At 56.1% G+C, this 14,111-nt stretch overlaps 5 protein-coding genes across 5 annotated transcripts; 3 read left to right on the top strand and 2 right to left on the bottom strand.

The window, feature by feature from the left end:
- Positions 1-449: 449 nt before the first annotated feature.
- Positions 450-2,131, bottom strand: D7B24_001323 (uncharacterized protein; the record flags this gene model as incomplete). The annotated part of the gene is made up of 8 exons (XM_028635560.1): positions 450-745; positions 798-1,040; positions 1,101-1,189; positions 1,239-1,541; positions 1,595-1,825; positions 1,873-1,930; positions 1,985-2,000; positions 2,057-2,131. 8 exons carry the CDS (start codon positions 2,129-2,131, stop codon positions 450-452), a joined length of 1,311 nt encoding a protein of 436 aa, XP_028491958.1.
- A 636-nt stretch (positions 2,132-2,767) lies between these two features.
- D7B24_001322 (uncharacterized protein) lies at positions 2,768-4,114 on the bottom strand (the record flags this gene model as incomplete). Its single annotated transcript, XM_028635559.1, has 4 exons — positions 2,768-3,533; positions 3,580-3,752; positions 3,814-3,920; positions 3,991-4,114. The coding sequence occupies 4 exons, from the start codon at positions 4,112-4,114 to the stop codon at positions 2,768-2,770; spliced, it is 1,170 nt and encodes a 389-aa protein (XP_028491957.1).
- Positions 4,115-5,188: 1,074 nt separating this feature from the next.
- On the top strand, positions 5,189-7,774 carry D7B24_001321 (uncharacterized protein; the record flags this gene model as incomplete). The annotated part of the gene is made up of 2 exons (XM_028635558.1): positions 5,189-5,444; positions 5,499-7,774. 2 exons carry the CDS (start codon positions 5,189-5,191, stop codon positions 7,772-7,774), a joined length of 2,532 nt encoding a protein of 843 aa, XP_028491956.1.
- Positions 7,775-8,685: 911 nt separating this feature from the next.
- Positions 8,686-9,866, top strand: D7B24_001320 (uncharacterized protein; the record flags this gene model as incomplete). Its single annotated transcript, XM_028635557.1, has 4 exons — positions 8,686-8,704; positions 8,762-8,861; positions 8,911-9,057; positions 9,128-9,866. The coding sequence occupies 4 exons, from the start codon at positions 8,686-8,688 to the stop codon at positions 9,864-9,866; spliced, it is 1,005 nt and encodes a 334-aa protein (XP_028491955.1).
- Positions 9,867-12,668: 2,802 nt separating this feature from the next.
- On the top strand, positions 12,669-14,069 carry D7B24_001319 (uncharacterized protein; the record flags this gene model as incomplete). The annotated part of the gene is made up of 1 exon (XM_028635556.1): positions 12,669-14,069. The coding sequence occupies one exon, from the start codon at positions 12,669-12,671 to the stop codon at positions 14,067-14,069; it is 1,401 nt and encodes a 466-aa protein (XP_028491954.1).
- Positions 14,070-14,111: the final 42 nt, after the last annotated feature.

Raw genomic sequence — 14,111 nt, 5'->3', positions numbered from 1 at the left:
TCAGCAAGTCTGTCCGGAGCGAAAACGATCTGATTTGATCTTCAAGCTTCCTGTACTCAGTGTGCAACGATGGCCGTTGTCGTTGTTGTCAGAACTGCGATTATATATGATAACTGCGAGATGTGACTGTGTTCGCTCCCGAGTCTGCCATCCTTGATACTGTGTCTCCAATGCAAAGACGCATCTTGACTCGAGCGGTCCCAAATTGCTTCCTTCTCCTTAGATTCATTCTGTGCGTGATTTCTACCACTTCCATCAATGTGGCTTGGGTTCTGTCAAATCACCACCCGCATTCTCGCTCTCGCCATTTGGTAACACACGAAACATATAGCCTGGGAAATGCGCCGCTGTACATGGTAGATAGCAGTAAATTCAAGCTTGTCTGTATCATACAATTTCCGCCTTGGATTCGATTCACGGCCCGGGTCCGTACGCAGAAGGCACACCGCTTACTGCTTATAAGTCAGACCACCACCAAAACTGTGTTCGCTATTCTTGCCGCCAGCCTCGACCTTGCCCTGGGTCTCGCCGCCGGAGAAAGCGCACTGCCCGAGGTCCCTCTTCTCCACGGCCCCGAGAGCCGGCGATATGTCAAACTCGAATATGTCCATCGGCAGCCCGATCGTCGTGCAGGCGTTTGGAATGTCGACAATGCCAGCGACGTGTCCCTGGATGGGCGCGCACGACATGAGAAGGTACGCCTGGTAATCGCTGTAACCGAACCGGCGAAGGTACTCGATGCAACCTATCCTGTCAGTACTTTTGGTTCAACATGGGCAAGAAGCGAAGACACTAACGCAGGCTCGTCTGCCGGTAGGCGACAGTGACGTCCATGTAATGCTGCTTCCCATGCTCGTCGACAGAGAAGCCCTCGAAGTAAATGTGTCGTCCTGGGCCGAACTGCGGCTCGACAGGTCCAGGGATGTAAATGGGCGACTTGAGGCCCAGTGTTGCCATGCCGTCGCGGATGACCTTGAAGTTGATCGTGATGACGCCAGCCATCTCGATGGCACCGCAAAAGGAGATTTCTCCGTCACCCTCTAAACCACACTGTCAGATGGGCACATCGATAGAAATGAGGGGAGCGACACTCAACATACGCGAGAAGTGGAGGTCTCCCACGCTGAACTTTGCTCCGTCAACGTGAACGGGGAGGTAAACCTTGCTTCCTCGGCTGAGGTTTTTGATACTGCGGTCTGTCAGTTGGATTCTACCTGTGCAGGAACGGAAGAACATACTCGCAGTTGCCTCCATGCTCAGGCCGTCCCGGCACCGTCCTCGCTCCCTCTTCACCGACCTTCTTGCTCGTCGCCTCGTCCGCACTTCCGGCGTGCGCACTCTGCGGCTCCGGCGGCAATGCGACTTTGCGCTCGAGCTTGTTAGCTGCGATGAGCTCACCCTCGCGCTTGTTCCACGTCGACAGCACCTCCGCCGAAGGGGCGCAGCCTAGGATACCGGGGTGGATGAGGCCCGCAAACTTGACCCCGGGAATGTGCCGAGAAGTGCAGTATATGCCTTCGAAGTCCCAGATGGCCTTTGCGCTGCTCCGTGTCAGTAGAACCGCTCTGAGCCAGCAGATCAGGCGAGGACCCACGCGGATGGATAGATCTCGTCGAGGAAACCGCCACCGTTGTTTCGATCAAAGACGCCAGTAAAGCCCCATGGCTGATCTTGGAAGGGCTGGACATCCATAATCTCCACAAGGAGAAGATCGCCTGGCTTGGCACCTTCAACATCAAAGGGACCTGAGAGGTAATGAACCTTCGTCAAGTCTACGTTGAGAACATCGTCGGCGGAGTCGTTGTTCCCAATCTGGCCTCCAGTCCTGAGACAATCAGCGTACGCGATGAATAAGTGACCTAGTGTACATACCAGTCCACGCATTCAATCTTGACCGTCTCGCCATCCTTGATGGCGCCAGCAGAGGGAACTGGATCATTAGTCAACCTCGAAACTACCTAGGCAAAGGTGCTGGGGTATACACACTGTCGGGATGCCATCTATTCTGAGTCAGAAGTTAATGTGTAGCCGGTGAAATGGGCCGCAGATGACTTACATGGAGGGCAGGCTGTTCAGCAGCAGGCGTGTCAAAGCTCACCTTATTCACAGTCCGAATGCCTGTCTTGCCCATGGTATTCACAAGTCTAAAGGCGAACGACTAAGTGGCGATAATGTGTCGAGTCTTGTGTACCATATAATTCGATGTGAATTACTGGCCCGAGGAAGCCCAAGAAGTCATGTAACCATCACGCTGGCTTTCCCTGGTATAAGTAGGCGTCCATAATTACCCCGCCCTTGGCAAGCTATGGATTCCCATCATATTGTAAGTCATCGATTAAAGCCAGTCAGCCAATGTACACTAGGTCTACGGATTTCCGGGGGTTGCACGGAGCTGTCCTAGAGCTCCTGAGCTGTAGTGGGCATAGCATGGAAGCTTATCAGAAGCTCCCATTCACCCCGCACGATCTCGCCGCCGGCGACACCCCAACCCCTGTCGGTGATTCGTCGCGGTGACTTCACTCTGCATGAGCGAACGCTCCCCCTATCAGCTGCGAAACGTAATTGGAATCAACATGAGCGCCACCTGACGTTCGCTTCTAGTCATGGTGGTTATGAAGAAGCCGACCTTCCGTGCTTCTCTCCAAATCCACTAGAAGCCCTTTGTATGTACAGTATTCCAAAAATGAACTTTTCAGCCGCCTCTCCATGACACTGCTCCAGCTTCGGACCCGGCAGTCGGATCTTCTCCGATGAAAAAGAGGGACACTCAATGGCTGGCTTTCTCTACAGAGGGGATTGGTATGTCACTCTGGGCCTGCCCACTGTTTTGCTTGGACCTGTGGTGCATGGAATCCAGGTTGGACAACTCCAAGCTCAGGAACTCGTGCTTATTCGTCCAAGTCTGCTGACTGGCTGCAAAGCCAGCAGACTCGCTGTACGGCGGGGGAGGGTCGGTGACCTTGGTGACGAGGTAGGCCGCCGAGGCCTCGGCAATGCCGTAGACGAGAACTCCGACAAGAGGTATCCTGATGAGCGTATAAAATCCCAACGCAAACCCGAAGAGCAAGCCCTCGCGGTCGTGAAACCACTTGCGTTTCTGGTCCTTGGTGAAGTGCACTCGTGAGAAGTACGGCTCAAGCAGCTCGCGCATCAGGGTTCGCGACGAAAAGTAGCTCTGCAGGAAAATCACGAGATAGCGTCTCGGTAGGAAGATGCCGGTCCCGAAGATGATGGATGCCGGTCCCATGCCGACTGCCTTGTTGAACGTGTAGAAACTGGCGGCTGGCAGGACAAAGCGACCAACATAAGGCACATATGATAAGGCGAAGATGGCCAGAGAGATGCCGGCTTTGCGAGCGAATCGCATGAAGAACATCGATAACGCTTCGGCCGTACTCGTGGTGTGGGTGCTGCCGTCCTTGACCTTGTAGCCTTTGAGGTTTGGGTAATACATGTTGCGTAGGTTGTCGGGGTTCTCGTGCTTGTGTTTCTGAACGTACGTCAGATCGACCCACTGGAGCGAATCCATGAATCTGTCCAGTTAGCATCGAATCACTAGGAAGCCGCACTTCGACCTACAGGTTATCGAGGGTCGGCGTGACGTAGCGCATGAGGGTCATGAGGAAGAACGGAACTTGGAGAACGTATTCTTCGAGAAAGTTCAGTCCTTCCACGATCTGATTGTCCCAGGTCACCTGTTCAAGGTTTATGGCGAAAGAAAGAAACCATAGCAGAACCCGAACACCGATAATCTGGAAGGCTTGTCGTCAGCTGGCACAGAAGGCTTTCTCGGACACGACGGCGCAGGCCTACGGGAATGGAAACGATGAGGCGGATGGCCAGGCCGGCAAAGACAGCAGCAGCAGCCTGTTTATAGTGATCGGAGGTAAATATACCGGGATTCTGAAGCGCTCGGTGGGCTGTTGCGCGAAGCGGGTTAGCAACCGGCGCCGACCAAGCGTGTGGTGATGGACGGTTTCATGGGCTCACCTCCAACAAAGGTCAACTGGGCACCCCTCAAGACGGAATTGAGGCCGAAATGGGAGACATCAAATTGCTGCTTGAGCTTCTCCTTATCGACGTGCAGCTTCTCTTTCAGTTGATCGGGCTCCATGATGGCGAATGTGGCTTCTATGGTAAAGAGCTAGGGTTGAGTGCATTTAGGGATCCCAAGATGCAACATCGAGTTGGAGAGTCCTGGCAGCCCACCACAGGCACAGAGCCAGACGATGACGACACCAGCACACGAGCAGCCTAGCCAGGCCAAATGTGGGAGCTGGGGCGCTTATCTCACAACGCTATCAATGGGGGCTACTCTTATCGGGGTTAGGTAGTGCGACATTCCCTGTAACGTGTCTGACCAGTGACCCTTTGCCCAGCGACCCTCTTCCGACATTCTTCGCATTAAATAAGGTGCCAGAGGACGAGGCTCGCACAATTGGCGTTGCTCACAACGAGGCCTGGGCAAGGTACCTAAAGTGGCCCGTCTGTAAGACGGAAAATCGCTCTTCGGACGCGGAAGACGTTGCTCAGGCAGACCATATCAAATCCTAAATCCTTGGGCAAGCCCATGGTCTGTACATATATGCGCATGCACACTTATGCATGTAGACAGAAGAAAGGCAGGCATTCGGGATGCTCCGCAAGAGCGCTCAACAGGGAGACACATCCCTGGCAGGCAGCGACCCGCACCCGTCTTCAACGGAAGCGCGAACCCCCCGTCGCGTGTCCAAGCTCCCTATTGCCCGAGGGTCCGACTCCCAGCCCCAAACTTGCTTCTCCCAGTGCCTCTTCCCCATTGGAAATCTTCTCATTTCACCATATCCATCAACCTCTCGTGGCGCGATTGGACGTTTCCCGTCTCTGTGCCCGTCAGTGAGACACGCCCGCTCAAAAAGAGTGGCAATTAATCGCCTCAGCGACAGCTAGGTGGTCACTGAATTCCTCAGCCTCACCCCTGGAACGCCATCGTCGAAACACTGAAAGGTGGGACGAACCAGACAAGAGGGGGGAGACTGCGAACTACGACTGCGCCAGAAAGTGTCACATCCTTCTAGCCCATGACACCGCAGCTTTGCCATGTCTGCAAGCACACGACCGACATGATCAAATTCACGACCGGATTTTGACAACAGCATCAGTACGCCCCTCCCTTGGCGAATCGCTCCCGTTGATGACCGACATTGCCATGGACCGTTCGCGATCAACCTTTTCGGCCCCCCGACGGGTTATGACAGCACCCCAAGGCTCTGTCTGCAGCCCTTCTTCATCGTCTCAATCGGCCCCAGGTCTTGTCGAAACCCTTTACAACCATCCAAATGTCAAGATCATCGCCTTTACAGCCTCGGGGCGAAGCAGGGCGAGGAGTCCCGGCCGTGCGCCACCCGACGAGGAGCCCGGCTCGTTGTCATCGTCATCGCAGCTTGAGCGTACTATTGCAGTCGGTCAGTCGGGTCGGACTTTGGGATCAATTGTTCAATATACTGATTGTTTTTCAGGCCCATTTCGGATCTACCGAGCACCCGGCTCCGTGGCATTTCTGAATTGCGGTTCAGCGCTGCAACCGATTCTACCGAAGAGCCAATGTTGGTGCATCGACGAAGTGTCCAACAAGTTCGTTCTTCAAATCCGTCGACCGCAATACTGGAGGATAGAGGTTCCGGTGTCGGACCCTGAAGAGAAGGAGTTGGCCCACGCGTTGCGAGGCGTCTTTGATCAGATCTTACAGTTCGAAAAGACAGCGTGCCCGTTCAAGCGATCTTTCACGATAGCGCTCCCTGAGAAGCCGAAAACACCCCTCAAGAAGCGGCCCTGGACTCCGGTACGCAGATCCGATATTACGCCCACCGCCACGACCATCGTCGAGGCGACGTCAACGCCCCCAGCTAGGACTACGAGGCGCAAGAGCGAGTCGCCTGCCGCACGGCAACTGAAAGCCAGCATGAAAGCCTCTTTCACAGCAGATGAAGATACCACAACTCGAAGCGAAATCGTCCCAGATACTGCTGTGCAGGGCACGAATGTTCAAGCACCAGAGGCCCAAACGCCAGAGGCCCTAGGAGTACCCCCTGTCAGCTCTGTCGCCGAAGACGACATGTCCACGCAGATAGAAGACATCACCGAGGTTTCGAAGCAAACCAATGACGCAAGCGGTCGAAACACCGCGGATGAGACGGAGAACAGAGAAGTAGAAGAGATACCAGTCACAGATGACAGATCTGTTTTTGAGCAGCCTGAATCGGACCACAACACTCTCGAGATTCTACCTGCATGCAAGCCGGACGCGACAGTCATTTTAGCAACAACAAACGATGTGAACGATGGTACCCGAGTCCGGACAGAAGCAACGGAAGCCGAGCAGAGCCAGGAAATTCCGCTAGAAATAGGTGTTCCCCTCGCCCCAATGCAGTCTCAACCCTTGAGCGACGTTCGCGAGAACTCGACACCACAGAGCAATAGCCCACCGACTCTATTGCCTGTGCAAGAAGCGGAGGAAGTATGCGAAGAGCTGCCGCCGCTGACAGCTATTCGGAGAGAAGAGCCGCCCAGTGTTCCTCCCGAATTTTCAACACCTGAAACGGCTGTCGAGTTGACGCCCCGGCAGACAAGTACGCACGCTCGACCTGACATCCACGACTTCCTTCGTGCATACGAGCAAAAGACGGCGGCAGAAGCCCCGACAAAGGCAGACGTCGAGCCCAGCGTTGTCTTGGAAGATGTTGAGCTCCCAGCAACCGCTGATGACGACATCAAATCTACGGCCAGCGGAGAAAGCGGACTAGAGACAGCCGAGACGGAGCAAACTAGCGCAGAGGTGCTGGAGGGGAGTGGTGTTGTAGGTGCTCGGCGGAAGAAGTTGCGCGGGTTCCGCGCAGGTCGCTCTCTTGCCGTTCCACCACAACTCACGCTCATCACATCGCCGCCTTCCAAGTCTGCCGCTTCGAAGCAATCTCCTGCTCGGCTGCCCGAGGACGCAAAGGGTCAGATCTCACCGGCTGGGTCGTCTGACTCTTTCCATAGCGTGCAATCATGGCAATCTCCCCTCTCCTCTCCCGGATCGCAGCCGACGACACCCTCGACGTTTCCGTATCCGCACGACAACATTTTAATGCCCATGAGGATATCTCAGTATCGCGATATCTCGGACTTGACTGTGACGCCAGACACCAAGAGAACATGGGATGCGGCATCTTTTGGGACCAATGAGAGCTCTCAAGAGAGCGCGGCGACTGCCCCAGACATGGCATCCGAGACGGCTGAGCAGGCTGGTCAGGACTCATCCGCGGATGGCGAAGCAAAGTCGACCGCAGTGGCACGCCGTAGACCCAGCATTCGTCACCGGGCGACGGCAAGCAGCATTTCGGTCAGCCGAGCGCTCTCACCGCTTCCGCCAGCTGCCAACCTGTTCTCCCCGACGGCAACTTCAATGAGGCGACTGCCAACACGCAGCCGACTCGATCTCGTTCGACGGGTACCCATGGCGATAGTCGCCAAGACATGTGAGATTCTGCTGAGCCCGCCTAGCCATCTCATGAACCTGATGCTGCGGGTGGCGGCACGGATCGCGGCCGGCGAATGGCGTGGCATGGTGTTTGGTTATGGAGAGTCCGGGGAAACGATCCCCGTGCAGTGGGACTACTCGGACGGCGAACTCAGCGACTGGGGTGACGACGACGACTTCTACATGAGCCAGACAGAGGGTTCACGGGCCCCGAGCGCAGCTGATCAGCAGGAAGCTCGGGACCGAACGGCTCGCGGCTGGGAGGTCGACTGAGGCTTGCTGGTGGATTCCGACGCTGGCACGATCTTTGTTTTTTTTTTGTACATTACTTGTTTATTATTGGCGAACCCCCCGTGTTCATAGGATGCCGGCGTTGGGCATGTCGGATTGGATTTTTGGGGCGAACACAACGACCGGATCTCGAACTTGATTGAGGGTCTCTTTTTCGGAGGGGCGTCGAAGTTGTATCATGTGAACAACACACCAGGATATCAGGAGGGGGGAGTTTTACTGTACCTTAATACTGGGCAGATGCGAGCACACATCAATGATTGCAAGGCACACACGGCTCTTGATGATAGGCAGGCATCAAAGACTTCAAAATGAAGAATGACACGTCAAACTGTCTCGTGTGGATGTGTATGGCGAAATAGTTACCAATCTGCCGTGCTGTTCCGCGATATGTGTATGTCACGAGACATGATGCGTCGAGTACGATAGCCGGGGCGTGCCGCTGGACGAGTCCCCAGGCACCCTGCGCGGCGCACGATAGCCCGCTCACCATGATCGCGGGACTCACGAGGGTCCAGGTCGTTGCAGTTTCCCAACTAGGCAAACGAGGGTGGCAGCGTCGAGGCCGGGGATTCGCTGCGACGGCCGCTTGGTGGTGGCTTGCTAGCCCTGGTCTGAGGCTGTCGTATTGTACGATGGATGCGATTGGTCAGATGGGGTGGTGATGTTCAAAGTCACGACACGACCAAAGCGACGGATCAAAGGTCTGGGATATAAGTAGGACGATGAAGATGGGGAAATGAGGACGTGAACTGTTTTCTGATGGAGTCATCTGTTCACTGATCTGCTGTATAACTTACACATTATCACATGGTTTCGCACGAGGCCACTGACACATCGAAATACGTTGGCCAACACAACTACAAGCATCTGATCCCAACCATATTGCGACCATGAGTGACGGCCGCTACGGTACGTGTCGTCATGAGATGGAGTCAACCCTATGCCTTGCAGAACTGACCCGGCCAGTCGAGGGAAGCTACTACTTCTTCGCCCCCAACAAGGGAGCCGCCATTTTCTTCACGATTGCCTTTGCAACTTCATGCGTACTGCATCTGTGGCAGTGTTAGTGAGTTACTGCGCCGCCGGCACGAATATCTCCTCGTCTGACCTGCCAGCCACTACAAGTTTTTCAAGGTGACGGGTCTCTTCGTTTTTTGCAACCTTCTCTTTGTCGCCGGCTTCGCTCTGCGCGTCTACGGAGCCTGGCACTATGACAACCTTGCCCCTTTTATCGCGAGCATATGTCTCGTCTACGCCAGCCCGTACGTCAGAATTGTGTTGATTTCTTTCGCCCTTTCTCCTCTCGTGAGCGATACTGACTGGACTGGGCAGGCCCCTCCTCGAACTAGCAAACTACCACATCCTCGGGCGCATCTTGTATTACGTGCCGTACCACTCCCCGCTCCACCCTGGCCGCGTGCTCTCGACGTTTGCGTTCCTTTCGGGGCTCATAGAGATGCTCAACGGCTGGGGCGCGAGCTACACCGCCAATGTTGACCTCCCCGGCGCCTCGCAGGCGACGGGCCACGCACTCATGAAGACGTCGCTCGTGCTGCAGCTCGTCGTGGCCGGCCTCTTCCTCACCCTGGCCGTCGTGTTTCACCGCCGGTGCGTCGCCGCGGGCCTCGGCGGCGCGCGGCAGATCAAGAGTCCGCTGCGGACGCTCTACGTCAGCGTAGGGCTCATCACGGCCCGGACCGTGTTCCGGCTCGTGGAGCACTTTGGGTTCGAGGGCATCCAGTGGGAAGGGCTGGAATCGGCGGACGTACCGGCCGTCATCCGGTACGAGTGGTTCTTCTACGTCTTCGAGGCGTCTCTGATGCTTGGGAACACGCTCATGTGGAACTGGAGGCATCCGAGGAGGTACCTGCCGGCCAAATGCGACGTGTATCTGGCGCGGGACGGCGTCACCGAAGTCGAGGGTCCAGGATGGAAAGACGACAGGGTCTGGCTGCTGACAGTCATCGATCCATTCGATGTGGGGGGGTGCCTCAGGGGTAGGCAGGCCCAGGACAAGTTCTGGGAGAGGGATGGCATCGAGGGGGTCCGGCAGGCCAAGGGGTCTGTGTAGTCCCGGCAAGCGCGCCATCTGAACTGCAGGCACTCGGGAGGACCGGTGGCATGTGGACTCGCTCGAGACAGAAAGAAGGATGCCAAGACGTCGAGAATTGGCTCCTGAAAGGGAAGCCAATTCCCGGCCTAGCCATGCTGCCATGGCTTCGGCGTCACGAGTAAAGAAACTGGGCTCTAGAAGTAGGAGGCGAAGGATCAGATTGCTTCTGGAGTCACCTGTGGAAGGATTTCATCAAGAGGAGCCCCGAAATAGAAGCGCGAATAGCATGTGTATCGGCGGACTAGCGTGCAGACAAAGGTTCATGTCAGTGACGAGACCTGAAGCCAGTCCTGATCAAGTTGTTCAAGATGGAGCCTCTTGAGGAGATGGTCGCCTGGATGATACGGCCGAGGCTTGGGCCGAGGCGAGAAGGAAGCAACACAAGTTTGTCACCCACGACCCACGATGTCTGGCGTTCAGAGGAGGGACCATAGGAAGCTCGCGGATCCAAGGTTTCTGATTTCTTCTTGATGATCATGACGAGCCAGAGAAAAGGCTCAGAACAGCGAGCATGGCGCCACATCTGAATGACACCATCTCCATCTTCATCTCCAGGTGCGGCGCGACATTCTGCTCATGCTGAATTTCTTCTTGGTGTGAGGAAGAAAAAAATCTGTACACAGTCAATGGATGAGCATTTGGACTGACTAAAACGGAAATCAATCGGCTTGGTGGACAGTCGGTCTGAAGATGGTCAAGGGGAACCACGGGAGCTGCTGGTGCTGCTTGACATGGTCACCAGCGAGGAAAAACGAGTGGATGATGGATGGATGGATCCCTGCTGTAGGTCGAGGCAGTAGCAGGCCCCTCCAACGTTAGCGAGGTAGATCACGGCCAAAAATAGGTACGGGCAAGCCACAGTCCCGCCTTCTAACGCTTACCTTAGCTAAGGGGGGAGGTGGCGTTTGTGCGCGGATCCGTCACCTCCTCCGTCTTAGCATCCAGAAAGGTGCAACCAGGTAGGCGCAACCAGGTAGGCGCAACCAGGTAGGCGCAACCAGGTACCTACAGCACCTACAGTTTGGCAACTTACTTGCACCCTCTACGCGTCCTGCCCCCGCATGCCCTCTCCCTGACAGCACTGCAATCGCCCACTAAGCTTGGCATCTTGGGATATTGGACTGCTACCAAACACCCTGTTACGGTGGCGTCCCCCAAGACCATGCCCGGGATGGCACTGCTGCTGAGCTTCTTCCTTGCTACCTTCGGTATTGTCTGAGTTGCCTTGAAAAAAAGCACGATAAGTCTACGTCAGCCAAGCATACTGTAGGTCCAGTGTGTCTTGGACCGAGCTGCCCAGGACCATGAAGATCAATGAAATGATACTTTATGGTTGTCCAATACATGATGAACCAGCGCCAGGTATTGCATACACTCGAGGCGTGTGAGCAGCACCTTCGGGATCGAGAAAACCAACAACAGCAGCGTTCAGCCTCATAACGCTCGAAACCCCTCCTTGTCTGTAGAGTTGGCAGGTACCAAGACCTGTTGCGAAGGGCAGGAGACAAAGAAGACAGGGATTTCCTTCCGTAGCAGTAGCTCCAAACATCCAAAAGATCCCTGTCGTACTTGACCCTCGCTGCTGCCCCTCACCATGGTCACCTCGTGGACAGGCGTCAACGTTACCCCCACCACCACCACCACAACTTGGTGAGCCCTTCAAGACTGCTTCGACCGTGCATCGACTACTTCTCCTCGCCGTCTTCTGCTCAACTGACGACGTGTTCCAGAGATCCGCGCACAGCGACATGCAGCAAAGCCACCCTTTCCACCCAAGACAAACCTCACTGCCAAGCATCGGCCCCATCCGCTTCTCAGTCCGTCGTTTGCTCCGCCTCCAGGGATTGCCATCCTTCTCGATTCACCAACAACACGACACCACCCAAGCGGGCCCTGAGTGCCCTGACCACCCCTACGATCCTTCTCTTCCGTCTTCATTTCCCCTGTGGCCCAAGCCCCTCAAGTTATTGCCCCGTTCCCCGACCCCGAGGCGCAGTGCGAACGCAGCAGACTCCGCCAGTCTTGGGTCTGACGACCAGCTGCCGTTGAAGAGCACCGCCTGCTTGGTCTGGGGGGCTCGAGGTCCGCGTACGGTATCGGCATCGACCTCTGCCCTTGCCCCCGTCCTTCGGCATTGCGAGGCAGGGTCAAATCTTGCCTGTCGACAAAAGTTCCGAGGTGGCAGCTTGCCTCAGCCAGGCCTAGTGAACAACCCCCCGCCCCCTGGGACTCTATTTGCTCCCCGTCAATGCCGACGTGAGTAGTAGTTGACGACCCTTCTTCGATGATACTAGGCCGACGAGCATAGTGTCTCATTTCGGGGCCCACCACAGATGGCAACGACGACAGCGGACGCGGCGCAGGTCCTCCTGTCATCCAGTTTCTGGTCCTCTGATCACTAAAAGCGTCTCCGCCAGTCCGGGACACCCCATTTTGAACCTGGCCAGTCAGTCTTCATCCCTGCTTGTGTTGCTCTCTGGGCCATTTGGTCACGCCCGCATGGCTCGTGCCGTTCTGCTACCAGACTCCGAGACTCACTATACATCAAGGCACATCTGGTCCCATCCATTCATCGTCTAGGCCTGCCCTCCTTCTTGCCACATCACTAATTCATCCACAACCTGCACTACTTGTCCCTCGCCCATCCTTTTTCGGCGCCAATCTTCCTTAGCGCGTCCGCCTAGCCTGCCGTCCACGCCGCCTGTGACCGACTTGACCGTACCAGCTTCCCCGCCGTACCTGACCCCGTACCAACCCAGCATGACCTTATTACCCAGGACAGATCCCTTATCACAGCAGCAACACAAGCATAAACACCAAAGACTCCCTCGAGTCCAGACCAAAGCCGTCGAGGAAGACTGTGCCATGGACGCCCAACAGTCGCCAGACGCGACTCGGCGGCCTCAGATCTACGTTCACTTCGAGTTCGGCGTATCGTATTCACCACGAGGTCCTGGCAACAGGCATAGCCTGACCTACATGTCTCGGAACTGGCGCGATCGCACGAGATTCCCTCGTCAACTTCCGCCAACCAACACTAACTATCTCGAGTTCACCTCGCTCCCTGCACATGAGCAGCAGCAACAGCAGCCACAGCAGCAGCAAACCACGCAACCGCGATTCCAACCACACGCTCCAGCACAAACTCAAGTACAATCTCAACCGCGCACGCTACCACGCCCTCTGCCAGATTCCCATCCGGAACTGCAATTGCAGCCAGGGACACAACTGCTGCAACAAGTAGACACGTCAGCGGAACCAACACAGCGAGCGGCTTCACCTCGCGGTCGGCAACGCTCCATTGCCCACCCAAACCTTCCCGCCTCACAGGCCCTTCTCTATCCTCCTTTCAGCAGGAGACAGTCACGCGCAGAAAGCCACTCATCGGGCTCCTCTCATGAGCGTGGTACTTCGGCGCCGCCGCCTTGGAATCAGAGTCCCTGGGATGCCGAACCAGAACCCATGGGTGCTTCCGCGCTCCCCCGTCGGGAAGCTACACAACACGAGCGCCCCTCGCATGAGCGTCGCGTCACCAGCGCCGATGTATGGAAAGCTCTTCCAGCAATACCTACTTCGTATCGTCTCAGCGAGCACCTGGGAGACGGCGGTGTGCCGTGGTCAACGGGGTGGCCCATCGAATTCGGCGTACCTGATGGGCAGGATGAACAGTCTCTGAGCGAAGGCGAGTTTGTGCCGTTTGCCAACCAGCCAACCGTCATCCAGGTTACTTCAGATTCGCGCACCACGTTGCTGCTTCACGAGGATCCGACGCGCGAGGCCGAGATGGACGATCTATCAAATGCAATGATGACGGTTGACAACGGCTTCGAGACACAATGGTGGAACCAGGGCCCGCGGGCCGTGGTCAGCTACTCGGCGACTGGTGAGCCTGTTCTGCATTCGCCTGTCGAGCCGGTGCCGGAGGCCATACCCATCCCAGAGGACGCAGAGATGACGGCACGGTCAGTCGGATGGGCCATAGCGCAGCAGCCGTACGGGAGTCTCCCGAGCACAGGTGCAGGCTTCAACTTTGTAACCGTGTCCCCTGTGACGGTGACTGATGCTAGTAGCCCTCAGTTCTGGGTACAGCAGTCGGGGCAGCACCCACGGATACAGCGCTCATTGACAACACGATCTGACGAACTTTTCTTTGCTGTATGAATAAAAGCATGGCATACCATGGCACGAGGGAACAGTAGATAT

The sequence above is a fragment of the Verticillium nonalfalfae genome (genome assembly GCF_003724135.2).
Source record: "Verticillium nonalfalfae strain VnAa140/NRRL 66861 chromosome Unknown scaffold_126, whole genome shotgun sequence".
Taxonomy (NCBI): Eukaryota; Fungi; Ascomycota; class Sordariomycetes; order Glomerellales; family Plectosphaerellaceae; genus Verticillium; species Verticillium nonalfalfae.
This window is presented reverse-complemented; position numbering and strand designations above follow the sequence as displayed.